This window comes from Typopeltis vanoorti, chromosome 17, assembly GCF_054136105.1.
Source record: "Typopeltis vanoorti isolate ZY-2024b chromosome 17, IOZ_Tvanoo_1.0, whole genome shotgun sequence".
Taxonomy (NCBI): Eukaryota; Metazoa; Arthropoda; class Arachnida; order Uropygi; family Thelyphonidae; genus Typopeltis; species Typopeltis vanoorti.
The window spans coordinates 19,457,415-19,479,116 of record NC_143565.1 but is presented as its reverse complement, the minus strand read 5'-3'; the positions used below and the strand labels follow the sequence as shown (position 1 = coordinate 19,479,116).

Here is a 21,702-nt window from a genome sequence, read left to right as displayed (position 1 = left end):
AAGACATAACATCAGTCAAGCAGATAAAGGATGCCTCAGGAGTAGTATTACAAGACGAGGACAAAATCAGAGGAAGATGGAAAGAATATTTCCGAAAACTACTAAATGAGGAGAATCCAAGAGAGAGGTGCGACGATGGAGAGGCAAATGAGAGACCGGTGCAAGACATAAGTAGAGAGGAAGTGGTTTGGGTACTGAGAAAAATGAAGAATGGAAAGGCTGTGGGAGCAGACCAGATACCTGGGGAAGTATGGAAAAGTTTGGGCAGTGATGGCGTGGATATGTTATGGGATCTGATGTGTAAAATAGCCCAACAGGAAAAGATACCAGAGGAATGGAGGAAAAGTATTCTCGTCCCAATCTACAAAGGAAGAGGAGATGTTCAAGACTGTGGCAACTATAGAGGAATCAAGCTGATGTCACACATGTCAAAAATATGGGAAAGAGTAATTGAAGCAAGGTTACGGCAGGAAACGAAAATTGGTGAGGAGCAGTTTGGATTTATGCTAGGAAGAGGGACAACGGATGCAATATTTGCGCTAAGGCGATTGATGGAGAAATATAGAGAGATGCAAGTGGATCTGCAAATGGTGTTTACAGATCTGGAAAAGGCATACAACAGAGTGTCCAGGCAGGAGGTATGGAGGTGTATGAGGAAGAAGGGGGTGTCGGAGAAGTACGTGAGGTTGGTGAAGGAGATGTATGAGGAAACAGAAACTCAGGTCAGGTCTAGTGTCGGCATGACAGAAGGGTTCCCTATTGTCGTAGGGCTATACCAAGGGTCAGCTCTGAGCCCCTACCTCTTTGACCTGGTCATGGATGTATACTAGTGGAGGATGTCAAGAAGGAGGCACCATGGAGCATGCTGTTTGCCGATGACATTGTTCTATGCGAATCATCCCGAGAGAAGCTTGAAAATACCCTGGAAGAGTGGAGAAAGGCATTGGAGGAGAGTGGCATGAGAATTAACCGGGTGAAGACTGAATATATGTCAACGGGGAGTGATGAGGATATCGTCATATGATTTCAGGGTGAAAGGCTAATTTCAGGGAAGAAATTCAAGTACCTTGGGTCGGTTGTCGAGAGGAATGGTGACCTGGATGAGGAAATACAGCACCGAATAACATGCGGTTGGATGAATTGGAGGAAGATGAGCAGGGGTCCTGTGCGACAAGAGAGTGAGTTGTAAGAGGAAAGTAAAGCTCTATAAGATGGTGGTGAGGCCAGCGATGCTCCATGGTGCGGAGATGTGGCCTATAACCAAGGCACAGGAGAGGAAGATGGAGGTAGCGGAGATGTGGATGTTGAGATGGATGAGTGGTGTGACAAAGAAGGACAGGATAAGGAATGACTACATCAGAGGGACGGTTAAGGTGGGACCAATTGGTAAGAAGATACAAGAAAGTAGGCTGAGGTGGTTTGGACATGTTGAGAGGAAGGGTGAGGAGTATGTTGGTAAACGAGTGGAGTATATGGAGTTGGAGGGAAGGAGGCAGGCCCAAGCTCAGGTGGAGGGATAAGATGACAGAGGATCTTAGGGAGAAAGGATGGAGTCCGAAGGATGCCCTGGACTGGAGAACTTGGAAGAGGAAGGTTAAAGATTCGTGTGCCAACCCCGTTTAACATGGGATAAGGCAGAGTGAAAGAAGAAGAGCAAGGCTTCCAAATTATGTAAAACATAAATAAAAAAATATTTAAAAAATAATTAAAATATTAGCTAACACCTTTTATTCCCTTATATGGACGTAGGTAGGCCATTTAACCCTTATCTAATTGAAAAAAATCCTTAGCCCATCCACAGTGCAGCTGTATTACTGATTTATGACCTTTCATGGGCAAGAGTTGCATTGAAGAGAGTAGAATGAGTTGCCAAATGCAATCATGAGTGCTTTGTCAGTAAACATTTTAAAGAGAAGTAGAAAAAGGCATTGCGTCAATAATGTCAGTATGGCAATCTCATGATGGTTCTTCATTTTCCATGGAGTGCCCATGTACAAGGGTGGTCTGAAAAGTTCTCGGCCTTGACCATAGATGGCAACACTATTGGCACGATTTTTTTTTTTCTACATTGATAGATCTGTCACAAGCATCCATGTGAAATTGCAAGTCATTCTATAAAGTAGTTTGTTTTATACAAGTGTCTGTATTCCTTTGAAATGGATAAAATTGAGCATCGTGAGGTTATAAAATTCTTTGTAAAAGAAGGTTTAACACCAAAAGAAATTCATTCAAAGTTCATAAAAGTTTATGGGCACTCTTTTCTTTGTTTTCGACAATCAAGAAATGGGTTGCTGAGTTTGAAGATGATCCATGCGAAGGATGTCCAAAAAGTGTAACAACTCCAGAAATCATTGATCAAGTGCATGGTATGCTATTGAATGACCGGAGAGCCAAAGTGCATGAAATTCCTAAGACTATAGGCAAAGAACATGTAGGATATATTTTACATGAGATTTGGAAATGAAAAAGCTTTGCACAAGATGAGTGTCGTTTGCTCAGCAAATCAAAAACACACTCGCATGAAAATCTATGAACAGTATTTGGAGAGTTTTAACAAGAATAAAACTGATTTTGTGCGTTGATTTATTACTATGGATGAGACTTGGATTCACCGTTATACACCAGAATCCAAACAACAGTCAAAACAGTGGACAGAAGCTGGTTGTTCAGTGCAAAAGAAGACAAAGTCGGTTCCATCAGCAGGAAAGGTCATGGCATCAGTGTTTTGGGATGCTAAAAAGGCATTTTGTTTATTATCTTGAAAAGGTAAAACAATAACGGGAAATATTATTCCAATCTTTTAACCAGACTAGATGAAAAAATTCGTGAGAAAAGACCTGGTTTATAGAAAAAAAAAATCATCTTTCATCAGGACAATGCACCTGCCTACAAAGGTGTTTTGGCAATGGGAAAAATTAAGGGATCTGCACTATGAATTGTTGGAACATCCACCCTATTCTCTCAGATTTGGCTCCCTCTGACTTCTGTCTCTTTCCAAAACTAAAACTCTTCCTAGCTGGTCAGCATTTTTCTTCAAATCAAGAGGTAATTACAGCTGTAAAGGGGTATTTTGCAGATCTTACTGAGAACCACCACAGGGACGGGATAATGACGCTGCAGCATCACTGGCATAAATGTATTAGTTATTTTTCAACATAATCTCCAAGGGAGATTATGTTGAAAAATAAAAATAATTTTGAAATTATAAATCTGTTTTTTCATTGTTAGGCCAAGAACTTTTCAGACCAACCTCATAATGATGATGATAATCCTAAAAATTTGTACACAAATACCAAATATTTTTTTGTGTAACTCTCAGTACAACATTCCTGCATAGAGACAATTTTACTTTCCTTCCTGGATTTAAATTAACTGCATAAACGACAAAGTCAAATGCCAACTTTGCTGAAATTGAACAAATTGTTTTAAACTAAACATGAAAAATATGTCTAAGAATACAGTGCAATTAACATATCACTCAAGCCTCCATCACTCAATAATGACAATTCCCTTTGGTTGGAAAGACTTGAATCTGAATCCCATTTAGGATGCAAAGAACTTTTATTAGGGCTTTTGAACTGAAAGTGAGTTAGCCAGTTTAACATGCAGGTGGCATGGTCTTTCAGATCAGAAACTTGAGTTTTTTTCATCCTGCAAGACAGAGAATATGCTTAACTAACTGGTTATCAGTCCATTAATTAAGTTTTTATGTAGTTTTCCATTGCCAAGTTACACAGGCATGGTTGGCCAGCCACTGAGTCTAGCACATAAGATGAGATGAGAATATATTACTTTAAAATCAAGATGTTTATAATTTTTCTGCTCTCTGAAAATTTTATTAAGGATGTGAGAGAGTACTGATAATAAATTATGATATTTATAATGATGACAAAGAAATCAGGTAACTAAATAATATATGAAATAATAAAAAATGAAGAAGTCAAAACTTACTTTACCAAGAAATAACTGCCCTGTTATATTTTTAATGAATATATCCATGGAAACTCCTTCCTCAAAAGGAGGGTAAGTGCCAGGACTTTCACTATTGCTGATTCCTGCATCCTAAAAATTAAAATGAACTCTTAAAGTCAGGATGACAGGTAAATTTACTATTAAAAGTTTACAAAATAGTCAATATTAATGTTACATTCTTTTCTATTTGCAAATTAAATCTTGCTATGTTACACATATATGGAAAAATACCTTCCTGGTAAATTTAGACTATGCTGAACTTCAGCCATGGCTAAATATCATGAACAAAGCTGCATCTGTTTTATATAAACTGTAAAATCTAGCTTGGTAACTTATGAAAAAAAAAAAAAAACTAATGTGCTGTTTAAGCATAAATATAAACATATAGGCCTAAAGAACACAATGAAGTCTTAAGCTTTTGATTCTTTTGATTCAATGCTAATTGATAAATTTTGAAACTAAAGTAAAATAATAAGCCAGCAAGCCATTTTAAACAACTTATGATTTGTATAAGTTGTATAACATTTTTGATGAAAATGCAACATTAGTTTTCATGAAAGAAACCCAAACAGACAGCAAGAACAGTATAATTATTATACTGGGAAAGTATTATATTATATTGATACTTTATTATACTGGGGAAGTTCGTTATACTTGATAGTCAAATATAACTTATTCTGACAATGGTGAAGCTAATGAAATATTGTAAAGAAAAATTTATTTAACCTTACATAATGCATTAATCTCAAAATTCAGAATCTGAAAAGATATCCTGAAGGTGTTTATACCTTTAGGCACTGGAAGAAAAGCTCCTGTGCCTTAAACAAATCATATCCTTGAAACAAATGCATATATAAATTCTTTTCCAAAGTAAAAATGGCAAGAATTATAGAAGTGCAATCAGATAAGTAACTACTTTGATTTACATAATTAGCCACTAAGAAAAGAATAATAATGTACAATCTTAAAAATACTTACAATTATTGGAACATAGTGCATCCCTACATCATGAATTTCATTAACAAATTCTGGAAGTCCTGAATAATTTTCCTTATCATAAGTGAAGTCTTTATGCTGATCCATGTAGTCAATATCATTCCACTGTACATCCTAAAGAGCCAAACCATAAATATTAGACATAAGACACTACCACCTATTATCAAGTTTAGGTCATAAGTATATAAAAACAATCTGAAGTAATATTTCTATAAGTTACATTCTATATTTATATTGCTAAATTTCTAAGCATGCTGGCAATGCAACATGCTCTCCATTATAAGAGTACATGTTAAATAGGGAACTTTGCAAAATTTTGACTTGGTCACATGAAAAAGATCAAAGATAGGAATTTCTTTTTGAATTCAATTATCTACACACATAAACACACACACACACACACACACCTGTAAGAACACACTCTTTAAACTGTGGAATAAGCACTGGAAAAAACAAAAAGTAATTTTTTTTTTCAGTTGATCAATGGTTCTCATTTCTGATATGAAGATTGTCTATCAAACCTTGGCCTTTTCTTAGTTATTTCATCTTGGATTCTTTCTTCCAGAATATTTAAGAATGCATTACACCGCAATTTCTTAATGTCCTATAAAATATTGCTTTCTGTCACTTAGCAGTTGAATGTACAAAATTCAGATGCCCTACCATAATAAAACTATTAACATTCTTATGCATTTAATTTTCATTTAATTTAATTAACCTTCCAGTTAATTTTCAAAATTCTTCTAAAGGATCAATATTCAAAGGCGTCCCTTAGTTGCTTTGTGATATGTATTAATCATCCATCCTTCAGATCAGTAAATCACTACAAATTCAAAATATTACAGAAGTCTCTTTTCAAAATGCTGAATTTGTCTTGATAATGAATTGGTATAATATGCTAAACAGTTGAAACAACTGTTAAAAATTAAAAAAAAAAAGAGAGAAAGGAAACAAAAGTTAAATGATGAAGTTTCCTTTCAGATGTACTAAAGCTATGAGACCAGTGTATTATGTCTAATTGCATTGTATTCTTCAGGTCACTTGTTTTGTAGGATGAAAAACCTGAGTTATTTAAGTGACACCTTCAAGGAATCATCATGGAAGAGCTCTCCACTTCACATAACCTACTGTCTCCACTACTTAATCCTCCAACTATACACAACAACAACACGCCACCATACAATGCCATCTACTACCCACCAAGTATATTTTGTCTGTAAATTCTGTGTTCCATTTGCCTATATGCAGGATGAAAAAACAAGAGTCTCCAAGAAGAGAAAATCCTGCTACCTCTGTATGAGATTGGCCAATTCACCTTCAACTGAGATTTTGGGAAGAAAAACCTTACTGTCTTCATATGAGACTAGCTAACTCACCTTCAACTGAAAAGCCCTTATACAAATTCTTAGATACTAGATGAGATTTAAACTCGGGTCTTTTCAACCAAAGGACATCATCGATACTAGATGAGCCATATAGAGGCTCCTTCAATCTCAGAGATGTTTCCTAGACAGGAAAAACTTCAACTGATATAACACAAGCATGAAGTCCATAAAACAAGTGTAAAAAAAAAAAAAAAGAAATTCAAAGAAATGTTTTGTGAAAGGGAAATAGATATTGATTATCAGTATTCCCTTCCATAAAAGGATTTTTTGAACTACTATGATATTCTTTTCCTTTATAACTGGTACTTTTATTAGTTTCTTTTTTTATATCTGAATAGATCAAGTGCTTTTCATGTACTGGCACATCTCAGAGAGAGAATTCTACAACCTTATTTCTTTCTAATTTTATCAACAAGTGCCATGTTAGTACTAATTTTTTCAAGAAAGTAAAATCAACATCTTAATAAGAAGCTTCTGTAGTTCAGTTAGTAAGTAACAATAATACTTGTCATTAAATAAGATCTAGGTCCAAGTAGTAGTTTTTTCCCCTCCAAGAAACTCAAGTTTTTCATTCCAAAAAGACAAACTGGCCAGAGAGCACATGCAACTGACAGACATATGTAGATATGATTAATCACCCAATCATAATAATAATTATATTTCTAGAAAGCAAAGTTACTTGGTCATAACAAGTCACTAAGCACAGGTCCTCAGTAGCTCAGTCAGTAGTGACAATATCCTTCAAATTTTAAAGACTTGGAAGAACTTTTATAAATCCTTTATAAAAATTACTTCTGCACAAAATCTTTATAAGGAATTTTCAAATGAAAGTAAAATGGCTTCATGTGAGGAACTTTTATAAGGTTCCTCACATGAATTGTAAGGAACCATTATAAGGACTTTTCAAATGAAGATCAGTAAGCTAGTTTCAGTCTTACAGAGGTGGGAAATTTTTCTTTCAGAAACTCAGATTTTTAATCCTGCAAAACCATCCAGAAAATCCAAGCAAACGATATACATACACATAGCAGGATTCATAACTAGGATTAAATTCCCTATCATAGAAATTCATTGGTTTATATAAAGTGCAGTGACTTTGTTTCCTGTTATTGAGCCTAACATTTTATGGAAAAAATAAGCACCAACTAACAAGTTTCAACAATTAGTTAATTAATTCAAAAAAGAACACAGATATATCATTTAAAAAATTCTACTTATTACATTTCTCCCTCCTGGTTAGGAAGAAATGTAATAAGTAGAATTTTGAAATGATATATTTGTTGTGTTCTTTTTTGAATTCTATAACTAATTGTTGAAACTCATTAACTGGTGATTATTTTTTCCATAACATGTTAGGCTCAATAACAGGAAACAAAGTCACTGCATTTCATATAATTATTATTATTAAGCATGGGAAAATCAATGGAGCCTGAAGACATCTCAAGAAACCCACACTATTCAAAAATATTTATTGTACTTCTCCATGAACTCTTCACCAACAAAGTACTAACAAAAAACTGGCAACCGATTACATTCACCACTCTCCAAGTGAAAAATCTAGTCCTCACACCATTCTGACCACACACTTCAAGTTCCAGGAATGATCCTTTGTTCTGTTGCTTCTTTAGCCACGTGCCAAAAGATTTCTTCTGCATCAATCCTAAAAAAACCTTTTAGTAATTTAAACCTATCACTTTTAGAATCCAAAAATCTTCAATCCATCATCATCGGGAGCATTCTACAGACCACTAACCATCTTGGTCATTTACTTCTGGATCCTCTCTACCACTTCCTCATTGCAAAGAAACCTGGTGACCAGACTTGGACAAAGTAATCTAAATGTGGCAGTATCAAAGCCATATAACAGAAATGATAACTTCCTTATCTCTGCTTGTTAGTGTGTTCAATAATCAAGTAATCCTATAAAGCTACCCCGGTCACCTGTGCAATGTGTTCTTGAACATCAATTCCCTATCCACCTAACATCCCCAAATTGCTAGCTTATCAGTTTCCTGAAGTACAGTTCCATGACTACACAGCTTGGAATCTTTTTGTTTGCATAATCTTTTCTGATTATGCAAACTGCATAATCTGACATTTTCCCAAATTGCTAGCTTATCAGTTTCCTGAAGTACAGTTCCATGACTACATAGCTTGGAATCTTTTTGTTTGCATAATCTTTTCTGATTATGCAAACTGCATAATCTGACATTTTCCCAAATTAAATTCACATCCATTATCTTGTGTCATACTGTCAGCATATTTAAATCATCCTGTAAACTCTATTCATCACTTTAAATAACTATTACATTATGTAATGTTGTATTATTAGCAAATAATTAAATATTTCTGTTCAAATTATTTCCCATATCATTTATACACAAAGTGAATAGCACATTCAAGCACAGAGCCTTATGGCACACTACTAATTACCTGCTTTCTTCTGAATTCTGCTCCTTCATATAATTCTCTTTGATATCTGTCCATCAGCCACCTTCATAAATGTATCACTAGCTCCAAAAAGAGTTCTAAGTGATAACCTGTCCAACACCTTTGCAAAATCCAGCAGCAATAATGAAGAAATAAGATCGTCTATGTTTATCTCCTTTATAGCAGATAGCATACCCTTCCAAGATGTTAACATTTTCTAACTTTTAATTACATATATATTTATAATTTTTTTTTAAGTTAGGTAAATGTTCATCATTTTTGTTACCTTACTTTAGCTACTAATAGTGGTGGTTTTTATAATTTTCTGTTGTTATTATTATTATTATTTCAGGCATTTGTGCTTAGACTCATCCAGGGAGGCCTTAACATCATGTCAAGAACTATTCAACATTCACAGTATCTATCATACTTCGCCTTGAACTCATTCACAGTCATGGCATCACAACAGACTCTGGCAGCTTATTCCACTAGTTCACCACTCTCCAAGTAAAAAATCTAGCTCTCACACCCTTGCTAACCACACTCTTGCCCAGTTTCCATGGATGGCCCCTAGTCCTCCCACCACCAGTCACGTTCCCAAACATATCCTCTGAATTAATCTTATAGAAACTCTTCAGTAATTTGAATGTCTCAATCATATCACCCCTTTTCTGCCTATCAACCAATTTCTGTAACCCACAAATCTTCAACCAGTTCTCATAAGATTCATTCCAGGTCACTCACGTTTGAATCCTCTTCACCTCCTCCCCATCAAGAAGAAACCCTGGTGCCCAAATCTGGGCACAGTAGTCAAGATGGGGTCTTATCAAGGCTTGATACAGAGGAACAATGACTTGCTTGTCTCTACTCGTCCAAGTATTCTTCAGTAACCAAGTGATTTGATGAGCTGATTTAGCCACTTTTGCAATGTGTCCCCTAAACTTCAACTCCCTATCCACCAACACTCTCAAATCCCTGGTCTTGTCAATCTCCTGGAGTACAGTTCCACAAATGTGGTATACTGCTGCTAATCCTTTCACCCCAAAATGCATAACTAAACATTTTGCCACATTAAATTGACATCTAATTTCCTTAGCCCAGTCCTCCAAACTATCCAAATCATCCTGCAAAATTTTGACATCTTGTGCATTCACTATTGCTCTACCCAAATGAGCAAAGTTGGGTAGAGCAATAGTGAATGCACTACTATCATCAGCCAACAAATGAACAGTTCCTCTCAGATCCTTTCCTATATCGTTAATGAACAAATTAAATAGCAGTGGTCCAAGAAGAGAACCCTGCAGCACACCACTAGTCACAGGCCGTTTTTTGGACTCTACTCCTGAATAAACTACTCTCTGATATCTCTCCATCAACCACCCTCCTATCCATCCCCATATGCTGCAGTTTACTGATTAGAATTCCATGTGGTATCCTGTCAAAGGCCTTAGCAAGGTCCAGTAGAATCACTGTAAACCCATTACCCTTATCCAGTTCAGCCGTCACTGTGTTATAATACGTGAGCAAGTTACTGAGGCATGACCTACCCTTCACAAAACCATGCTGTCCCCGATACAGTATCCCATTTTCTTCTATCCAATCTTGTATTTTCCTCTTGACTATTTTCTCTAAGACCTTGAAAATGATTCCTGTTATGCTGATTGGCCGGTAATTTTCAACAACAGCCTTGGAACCACCTTTGTGCAGTGGAACTATTTTCCCCTCTTTCCACCCCTCGGGGCTAACCCAGATCAGAGACTAAAATTAAACAAAATGGTCAAGGGCACTGACAATTCTTTAGCCGCTTCACATACGACACGAGCTGGTATACCATCCAATCCCACAGATGTATTCACATAGGTTTTGTAATAGACCATTCACCTCCACTTCATTCACCACAATTCCCTCATAAACTGTTGGTTCCTTCAATCCTGCAATATCACCACCTGGATGATATACTCTTGAAAAGTGCTCACTCAGTAATTGCACTATATCAACTGATTCGGTTACCTCCCTACCATTGGCATTCTGCCGTATACATTTTTTCTTTTACTTGCAACATATCGAAAAACTGTTTGGGATTCTCTTTAGCTTGCATGGCTAATTCCCTTTCATAATCTGCTTTTGCTTTTCTTACCCACTCGTTACCCTTCTGGCCTGCACTTTATACCATTCATGTGCCTGCAGGTCACCTTTCTCCTTAAATTCCCTCCATGGTTGTTTCTTTTTTTTTGCAGCTCAAGCTTAATGGTGTTATTCATCCATTTAACCCCAACTTGATTTACTATTTGGACTCTAGGTATACAGTCAACCATTACCTCCTGTAAATGCTCCTTAACCACCTCCCATGCACTATCAACATCCAGCCCTTGCAGTTTTACATGCTATGGCACTGAACCAAGTAATCTCCTAAGTTTGTCATACTTACCAGCCCGGTAATTTCACATGTAACCTGTCTTAATTGAAAATTCCAGACATTTAGCCACCTCCCAGGTCAAGACCCTATGATCATTCTCACCAATTAGTGGCAACGTGGTCATATAAATTACAGTCAAATTCTGAGATGGAATTACTAGGTCAAGCACTTTCAAACCCCTAGTGTTTTCCATTACGCTGTCGCAGATAGTTATCCCTTAATAACTGCATAAAATCCAATTCCTTCCTTTCGTGTGTCCTCTCCTCCTAGTTGAAATCCCTCAGAATAATTACCCTTCTTCCACTCATTGCGTCTATTTGCTTATGCATACTATCTCCACCATCTATTCCATCACCTGGTCTATAGCAGCACCCAACTGTATATTTTGTTCTGCTAGTCTCAATCTCACACCAAATAGCCTCAAATGTGCTCTTTTCTCATTCCTGCAGTTCAACTTCTATCCTGCAATTCAGCTGCAGTTCATCAGCTATCATCAATAAGACTCCTCCCTCCATTTTATTCTCTCTGTCCCTCCTAAACACACTATGCTCCTCACATTCTATCCCACTAGCTATATCATCTTCTGTCAGCCATGTTTCACTAATGTCAATACGCTGTGGCCAGGAAGAGCCAACCAAGGCCAAAAATTCTTCCTTCTTGTTCCTAATATTCCTGGCATTAGTATACATGAAATGCAGAAGCCCGTTAGTCCCACCCCTATCTTGATGCCTTATACTAACTATCCCATTCTGATTTGCTGTCCTTCATACTAACTCGGGAATATTATACACATTCTTACTCAACTGCCTCCCTGAAGTCCCCCCCCCCAATAACTCTAGTTTCCCTGATTCTGCTCATTCACTTTCACTTCATTCAATAACACTTTTTCCAGTCTTCGCACACCAAATCCATTCAGATGCAAACCATCCGTCTCGTATAAATCCTTTCGCCCATCAAACTCACTCCACATGTCCACAAATTCCACACCACTCCTCCTGCATAACCTGTGCATAGTCATTTGCAATTATGGCCCTTCTTCTCAACTCTTCTCTGTCATACCATGGCAACAGTATCCCAGCTCTCTCAGTCTTTTCTTTTTCTACCTCAAGTAATTCTTTCAAGTCCTCTCTCATAGCAATTTTTTCTCCTTTTAAGTCATTCGTACCTGCCATTACTATCATTTCTTTCACCCTCTGTTTTTGCGCTCTTATAGACTCACTTACATCCTTAATTTTCGCACCCGGTAAGTACGATTTTAACAAACTCTCATCTATTACACCTCTTATTAATGAATCCCTGTACAACACTTGCGCCTTCATTTTTCTTATCATACATTTGCTTTTCATTAGCTGATGCGCTCGGTAAACAATTTTGCAATCACTCCAGCTGCCACTTCGCCCTATGTATCACTCTGCACAACCGTGCGATCTCACTCATTGCAATTAACTCTTCATTTTTTTTTATCCGATAAACCATTCTCTCGCTCTGTATTTTTACTTTCACTCTCACTTTCAACACTAAGCTATCTGGTATTACATCGCAAATTCCTATCATATCACTATTTTGTATCACATTCTGGCTTTCATCAACAACATCAATCTCGCGACCTGAGACACATTTCGAATCCTCACTTTCGGCACACATTCCCACCACTATCCTTATCGAACCAAACTCCAGTCGCTCTCAGCAAAGCGTATATCCCGCAGTCATTACACTGAACAAACTCCCTTAAGTTAAAATTCTTAACTTAAGATGGCGATGATTTGGATGCCATTGTTTTTCTCCTCATCGGAGCCATGCGCTACGCTATCTATTGTATCTTATCAATATACTAAGTTATGTTTCATTGTTGTTCCATTTCTGTACAAAAGATGCCTGTGAGACATTGGCAAAAATTTTACAATTAAAGATCAAGATTTTCTATGTGGTTCATCTTATATTATTATTCTTAGTAGTAATAGTATGCCTACTCACAGTATTCCAATTTGAAAAGAAAATTTAGCAGGAGCAGCATGTAACTATTTCCTTTATCCAACTCAACCATCACTCTATTATAAAAAAATTGAGAAAATAACTAAGACATGACTTCACAAAAACATGCTGCCCTGCAGATAGTATCATATTCTTACACACCTGTTCCTGAATTTCATCTATGACTAACTTTTCCAATAACTCTTACCACCACTCCTGGGATAATGATTGGTTTATCATTTGCTACCACAGTCTTAGAGCCTCCTTTATGCAAAGGAATTATTTTGCCTCCTTCCACTTTAGAACTTAATCAGATTCGAGACTGAAGTTAAACAGTCTAGTCAGAGGGAATGCCATTTCCTTTGACATTCATGTAATATATGAGCTGATATCCCATGAACATATTTGTATTGAGATTCTGCAACATCCTAGTTACTTCAAATTTTTCAACCTCCATTCTCACATCAGTTCCTGTCACATTTGTCTCAACAATATCTTCACCTGGATAACAGATACTGCTGTAAAGTGGTCACGCAATAAATCAACTATGTTGTCTGCTTCTATCAACTTGCTACCATCAGCACTTTAACAAGTGTTAACAGTCATGAGGTGAGAGAAGAAGGCAAAACAGTTGAGTTTCTCTCTTGCAATTTTGTCTTTGCCATGTTTCCATATTTATGAACTAATAACTTTTGTCTTTTTTGTGTTTGTTTTTATTTCATAGCACTTGCCAAAATAAATATCCTTTATCTAAATCATCTAATTATATTAAAAAAATAATAATTGTATGTTGATCTTGTGCAATATCAGAATCATAATTAAAATTTAGGTATACCAAGTTTTAGGGTATTCAAAGATGAATAACCATCTAAATTTCTATAAATAGCATTATTAAAAATTAAAAAAGGAAAAAAAAATCATTAAATAATATTTACATTTTTATAGCAATTCCATGCACAAAACTTGGTAACCTATAGTACATTTTGTACAGCGGGTGTATCAAATAATCCAGGAACGCCATGTTAGAGAACAGAGTAATTCTCAAGCAACTTCATGCCTCCAATTTAAAAGTTCAAAGTTATCTACTAGGCAAGGAAAATCATCTAGGACCTTAATTATAGAATTGCTTAAAGCAGCACAGTCCTAACTCCCAAAACATTTCTGATGAGATGATATATTAATTTTTATCCAATATATCAGCATAACTCATCACTATATAATAGGTGGAGAAAACATTTCTTCTCTGTGTATGTACAACTCAAAAACATTGGTTTTTGATTCTGATGATGTGGATTACATCATCATCATCAGAATCAATAAAACGCATTTGTTTTATTGATTCTGATGATGATGATGTAATCATTTAAAAAAAAAACATTACAATTTTAGTATTATCTTTTTATGGTGTCAAATTCCTTATGTCTGAAACGATCATCTATAACATGTTTCAATACCTCAATGACATACCCAGTGAAAGTTGCTCAATGGAGATATTAATCTGAGTTGCACACAGATGAATGTCTTTTGTCTAGTGGTGAAAAAGTTATATTACACTAGTTTTTATATGTTACTTGCATACATATTATACACAATATAGAAAGGTGTTTTACTTGATTCCAAAGTAAATTATATCTGAAATTATATTCTTGTTTAATCCATTACCCAAGTGCAGTGGTGCACTCAGGATTTAATCTTGGGAGGCAAGAACTCAAGATTTAATCTTGAGGAGGGGGGTGAGCGAGTTGAGTAGACAATTTGAAAATACACACTACGCATTGCATATGACCTATGACTGAGCATCTGCAGTGAATGCCAATACATGATACCCATGATCTCCTCTGGCCTGGCTTGGGCAAACGAAGTAGCACTCGGTCCACCTGAGCACTACTTCATTCGCCTTGCATTCACAGCAGCAGTGATTCCCAAGAACTGTAGGGTATTCCCACCTTATGCGACCACTAATTCGTAAGTAGTATAGAAATAGAAGACATGACACAACATAAATAAAAAAATGAATTTTAATTAGGAAAAGATTTTTGGAAAATCTTCTAGTATTTTTTTTTGTCCTTTTTCTTTTTTTTTTGGGGGGGGGGGGAGTCCCTTTCCCCCTGGGTGAGCCACTGCCCAAGTGTAAGCAAACAAGGTTTGTGCATGAAGTATCTTCATGACCCTGCTGTAAAATCTCTCACGATAAATTTAATTAATTTTTCAAGTTTGATTTTACAGAGGTTTCTAAACATATATAAAATAGAATTTATGTTGTAATAAAATGAACGTTATAATTTGACTGTAAAATTGCATAATTTAATGCCCATTGAGTTGTGTGTAAGATGGAAAAGAGGGGATTAACCCAGATTAGAACGATGACTAAGCAAAAACAAACATTTGTAAAGTCTTGCGAACATAAAAATATGAGCCCACGAATGAAGGGAACCGAAGTGACATCATCATGCTGGTGGGTAATCCTGGAAACTATAATGTAGTAACTAAGGATTAGAGAAGATATAAAATAAGACTGAGATGGACCAGTAGGGTTCTCAATTTTAGATTTCAAGTTTTGTCCTTTCCCAGAGGACGGAGTTCCAAGTGTGTGTGTGTGGCAGAGATGTCTTTTACAATGGAACTCCTGTTTGGATGTATGGACGTGCTAGGAGAGTGCGACTACTCATGGTCGTAATGGAGACTTCTGGGTTACTGTACAAAGGTTACTGTGCAAATAAAATGTTTTGTTTGTTCCTTTCCAGTCACCAATGGAAAATCGCAGTGGCAGTACCAACGGGAGAATCACTCTGACCTTGTCTGGCAATTCCCAGAAAAAGAACTGCCACATTGGCCAAGCAACGATCGTAACCTATGATGAAGACATAACTGAGGTTTTGTTCAATTGTTTGAACTGTGTATGTGAAAGGCACATCCATTTTAAGCAAGCACATTTTGTGAATGTTTATGAATAATACAATTGGAATTAATATGTATAATGAAGGTGCTTACAGGTATTTGTTAGTAAAATGTTAAATATCGAGATACGGTACAGAAGGATAAATTGATTGTAAATTTGTACATATAATGGAAAGAATTAAGTTAAGATGCAACTCAGGGAATAACTACATGCTTATTATAGATAGGGAGCATTGTGATTGGAATAATTGTTATGTGCAAAATTCTAAATTGTATGTTGTAGCTACTGTGTACTTAAATAGGCTGAGAGAGAGACTTCCTCTCCCCTTAGATGTGTGTATTGTACTTTCTTCCTAGCTTAAAATAAAATGTTTTGTTTGTTTAACTACCTTGACTGATCTATTGCCAATGTACTATCTAAAAAACTAGCAAACCTGTGTGCACTTTAGATTGAGAATCATCATGACTTGCTATAGGAAAATACGTGTATTAACCAAGATCTTGCTTGTATTCCTTACCTTAATTCTCAAACTACATTAGTTCAATTAGAATGCTGCAATCATTAATCAAAATAATTTTTTTCTAATTGATTAGTGAGAGAATTCGTAATATATCATGGATAGGCTAATAACTTAAAGTCTGTTTACTAGCTGTTGGAACAGGGAATAAGATCAAGTAGGATTAACAGTGAGATATATGTTAAGCAGATTAAAGTAAAATTAAGAGCAAAGTGGGATAGAGTGAGCAATAAACATAAGGTGATGGGAGCACAGCACGTGTAATGTCAACCAAAGCACAGTTGAATTAAAGATACAAGACAATAAGAAAGAAAAATATTACAATTGCGCAGCTGATGACCATAAAATATTACACTGCCACTGGTATATAGAGGCTGTTAACTTCATATCAAATACCTTATTATCTAATAATGCATAGAACACTCTGTTTCAAATGTGAGATGAAATCACTCGTCGTGTATTCTCACATACTTAGTGATGAAAATCTTCTACCACCTAAAGACATTCACAAATACTGAGTGGCTGAAATAGTGCAGTTGGGAAAGCATCAGACTGAAGATCTAAAGGTCCCTGGTTTGATCCCAGGTTTCAGCTTAATTTTTGTGATCAGCATACTCATAAGTAGTACAAAGTGCAAGCAAGAAGGGTATTACATGAATGTGCATGAGAAATGGCATTGCCTCTAATGAAGTTATTCAATCCAGCTCTGGCAGGGTCCAAGAAAGTGGAAAGAAGGTAAGATAGTACCATTGCATAAAGGTGAGTGACTCCAAAATAGAGGTAGCAAATTAAAGACCAATTATTATATCAAGAGTGATTATTAAAGTATTGGAAAAGTTGGTGAAATGAAAGGTAAAATACAACAGTGGGTGGGCAGCATGGTTGTGTAAAGGGTAGGTCTTCTCTTATTAACTTATTCACATTTTATAATAAAACGACAACAGAAATTGATAAAGATAACGGGTATACCATGATACTGCTCAACTCTGTCAAGGCATTTGACAGAATAGCACATGGAAAACTATTACCAAAGCTGGAGCTAATGGGAATGGACATGTGGCTAGTAGCCTGGATAAGGAGTTGGGCTGACAGACAAACATCCAAGTATATGGTGGAGCGGAATCTAGGAGAATGACTAGTGAAGTACCTCCTCTTTAATTTGCATATTAATGACTTAAGGAAAGATTTAAGAGGGGATATTCAGTTGTTTGCTGATGATGATGCAAAACTGGGGAGAACAATAGTTGATAAAGGTGATGTAGATTCCTGCAGGATGATTTAAATAAATTGGCATTGTGAGCAAGGGATAATGACTGTCAATTTAATGTTGCAAAACGTAAGGTTATGCACTTTGGGTTGAAAAGGTTGCATATGGTGTATCATCTAGATGGATGGATTGCAGGAAATTGATGAGGCTAGGGACTTGAGGATAATGGTGGATAAAGAGTTGAAATTCGGAGGACATATTGAAATAGCTGGTAAAATAGCTCAAAAGATTACTTAGATGTTCAAAAACATGCTAAAGATAGGGAAATTATTATCACTCTTTATAAGACTATTCTTAGTCAAGATGTGGCCTCTTGATTCGGCCACATCTTGACTACTAAGCACAGATTTGGTCATCTGGGTTTCTTGGGAACTAGGAGGTGAGAGAGAAGATCCAGAAACAAGTACCAAGATGGTGAGGATAGGTTGAAGATTTGTGGGTTACAAAGTTTAGTTAACAGACAGAAAAGAGGGGACATGATAGAAACTTTTAAGATACTAAAGGGGTTTTATCAAATTGATGCAAGTGAAATTTTTTAATATACAAATAGTCAGAGAACTAGAGGCCATCCCTGGAAGAGTGTGGTTAATAGGGTTATGAGGACCAGATTTTTTGCATCTAGGGTGGTGAGTGAGTGCAATGGATTGCCAGAATTGGTTGTGAGTTAATTAACTGATGGTGAATGGATTCAAGGAGAGGTACAATAGGATTTGTGTGTATAATGGTTAATTTGGGTCTTCCACTTATGTCTGCAGACCCCATGGAAATTCCGTAAAATAATAATAATAAAATATTCATGCTAAAATGGGATTCATATCCACAGCCTATAGGAAGAAGCCAATAACCATGTAGCTAACAGATCCAGCAAATGGTATAGTAAGCTGCTTAATGATCACTTCATCAGAATATTTCATTCTGGTGAAACAGGTTTTATTCCTAGAGGGCTGAGAAAGGCCGCATTTTGAGGGAATGTGTTAAGGAACTGACAATGCCATTCACCTGATATGTGATAAAAGTCTTGTAACTAGAAGATTTCAAAGAGTTCATAAAGTAGTGAAAGAAGAGTATAATAGTGTCATTGCATAAAGGTAACAGAAAATGAGTGTCAAACTATAGACCAACTTGCATTTGTTTCATAGTGGTTAGGATTTAGAAAAATTAGACATAGAGAATTGGGAAGAAGAGGATATATGGAAGTTGGCATGGATTTGTTAAAGGATAGTCTTGTTTCAGTAAGCTGGTCTATTTTACAGTCACTTGACTACTTAATGTTACAAGTAATAACAGTAGTTAGGATAGAGAAAGAAAAGGAATGCATTTACTGTGAGATTTAGGAATTTTGCAAAAGAATTTGACAGGCTTAGTTATAGCAAGTTGCAAAAAATGTGTTTAGATATGCAAGTGGCTTGGATGATAATAGGGTGTCTAAAAGATATCAAACAAATGTGTATGGTAGAGAAATAGAGAGAAGAGGAAAAGTGAGTTTCATCTCTTCTTTCAGTACCAGTACTATTATTTCATGTCAATAACATTGTAGATGGACTACAGAGAGAGAGAGAGAGAGAGAGATTCAGATAGGGAGAGTTATTAGGAATATGCTGATGCAGTGATTCTTCAAGAGGATAACTATACTGAAAGAAGCAAGGAATATTGAGATAATGGTGCCACAGAACACTAAGTGCTGGGGACAAATTGCAATGATGATGAAGAAAACCAAGAAGATTGCTACAATAGTAAAAACAATGACCAATAGAAACAAGGATGTACTGATGTCATTTGTATAAGGCTCTGATTAGATCACATCTGGACTACTGTGCTCAGATCTGGTTGCAAGATTTGAAAGGAAAAAGGAGTTTTAGAGAGGGTACAAAGGCAGGTAACTAAAATGAATCAGAATTATAGAATGTCAGCTTTGAAAATATGGAACCTGCAGTCTGTTTGAACAGAAGATGGCAGGGTAATAGAACTGAAATAAATAAGTTGCAGAGGAATATTTACCACATATACTAGTAAATACTCTTCAGTAAAACTATTATTTTACTCCTCCAAGGAACAAAACAATAAATTTTTATGCCAAATGAAGCCTTTGAAAGCTGTTTTTGGTATACTGAAGTTTTATGCACTGGCTAAGAATTCACTTATGAAATGTAAACTTGCAAACATGAGATTTCTTGATACTACAAAAATCTCTCATAGGTTTTTGCTTAGTCTCTGAGGTGAACCAACACTTCAAAACAGCAATCAAACCAGTGAAACTATAATCAAAAAGTCCTAGTAAAAAGGAACAATTAAGATAGATTTAAAAGATGATGGCTTGTGCTCAAAAGTTAATCATCTTTTACCTAGTGCAATAACAAGGCAATTCTGCTTAAAGCTTGTATTATTTTAAAATTATCAATTTTGAAACTTTCTAAATTTTAAAGGAAAACATTTTTTTTTAAACCTAGCTATAAAATTTCTTACTTTCATATGTGTGCAAATGGAAAAAATGCAACATGACAACACTTCAGAATAGAATTTATACTGTATATATATATATATATAATATTATGTCCAAGATATAAATAATCATTCTATAATATTTTTAATACACTTACAAAAAAAATTCCAGCCTCTCTGGTTCTTTTCCAGGTCTCTCTAGTCCTGTTTACTGATCCATAATTATAACGACACAGATGAAAGCCTAATGCCCAGTAAGGGGGCATTGCTGGAAGGCCAATCAATTTTATGTACTGCTTGGTAACTTCACCTGGAGAAGGTCCCAAGAATATAAAAAAATCAAGAATTCCTCCTATTGGGCGAAAAGTAATAGCTGGTGTTGGCTGAAGAATAACATCTGAAATTCAAGGTAGAGGAGAATGGGGGGGGGGGGGGAGAAGAGATTGTAGTATTTTGGTTTATTAACTTTCCTAAAAAAATGCACTGAACACAACTCTCAAATTAGATGTGATAATGCATAACACAGAATAATACGAAAATAATGAGATAATGAATATTTATTTAACTTATTTGCTGATATTTCACTGGTATTATATCCAGCATCTTCAGAAAACAAAAACAGAGTGTCATATGTGAATGGCAACAATTTGATATGACAGTGGGATTAGTTTAAAAAATTGTAATGGACACCACAAGGAACTAAAGTCCTAATTGGCACCATCTCGTCTTGGATAAAGAGAGAGAAAAAACAAGTATTAATTTGATCTTAAATTTACTGCCTCCCAGATTTTTGGTAAATTAATACCAAACAAATAATGATATTGCCAAATGTATTTTTTATGTTCTCCAAGGTGGATGTCAACAGTTCTTCCTGTCTGTCCATTAGTTAGCCAGGTCACAAGTACAAAGGTGCTTCATGTACTCCTGGATGGATAAAGGAGAGAGCTTGTCCTCAGGTGAATGGATAGGAGTTGCCAATTTGACATAAGGTTTAAATGTGGTGTAGAGCTGATATTTATTAAGCACTCTACATATCTTTTCAGATGTGCCTTGAATGTATGGAATGATGACAGTTTTGCTATAGTCCTGTGTATTAGGCAATGTAGGGGATTTTTGGGAAGTATTTAATATTTTGTCTATTCCTTGGAAATTATTGCCATTGGCTAAAAAAAAAGTGTGATGTATGCAAGTTCACCAGTTCACAAGATAAGAGCATTGTCACCAGAACAGATAGCTCTGGCTTTGTGAGTTAGTGTTTTTAAGATGCCATAAGTTGGGACTGGCAGACCATACTTTGGATACTTCTTCACATAGAACCAAATGAAAGAAAACAAAAGTGCTACATAGAAGTTATTACAAGTCAGAGAGATTTTTTTTTTTTTGAATCAGCAGCAGCTTGAAAACATTCTC

The 21,702-nt window shown here is 35.8% G+C and overlaps 1 protein-coding gene across 1 annotated transcript in view; it reads right to left on the bottom strand.

Moving 5' to 3' along the window:
* LOC150097206 (lysosomal alpha-glucosidase-like) overlaps positions 1 to 21,702 on the bottom strand; it is a 152,104-nt gene that overhangs the window by 102,193 nt on the left and 28,209 nt on the right. Inside the window, exons 5-7 of the mRNA XM_090406804.1 lie at positions 20,451 to 20,689; positions 4,951 to 5,082; positions 3,952 to 4,062 (exon numbers count right to left, since the gene is read on the bottom strand). Coding sequence (XP_090262930.1) covers positions 3,952 to 4,062; positions 4,951 to 5,082; positions 20,451 to 20,689 — 482 coding nt within the window. The remainder of the gene's footprint in view (positions 1 to 3,951; positions 4,063 to 4,950; positions 5,083 to 20,450; positions 20,690 to 21,702) is intronic.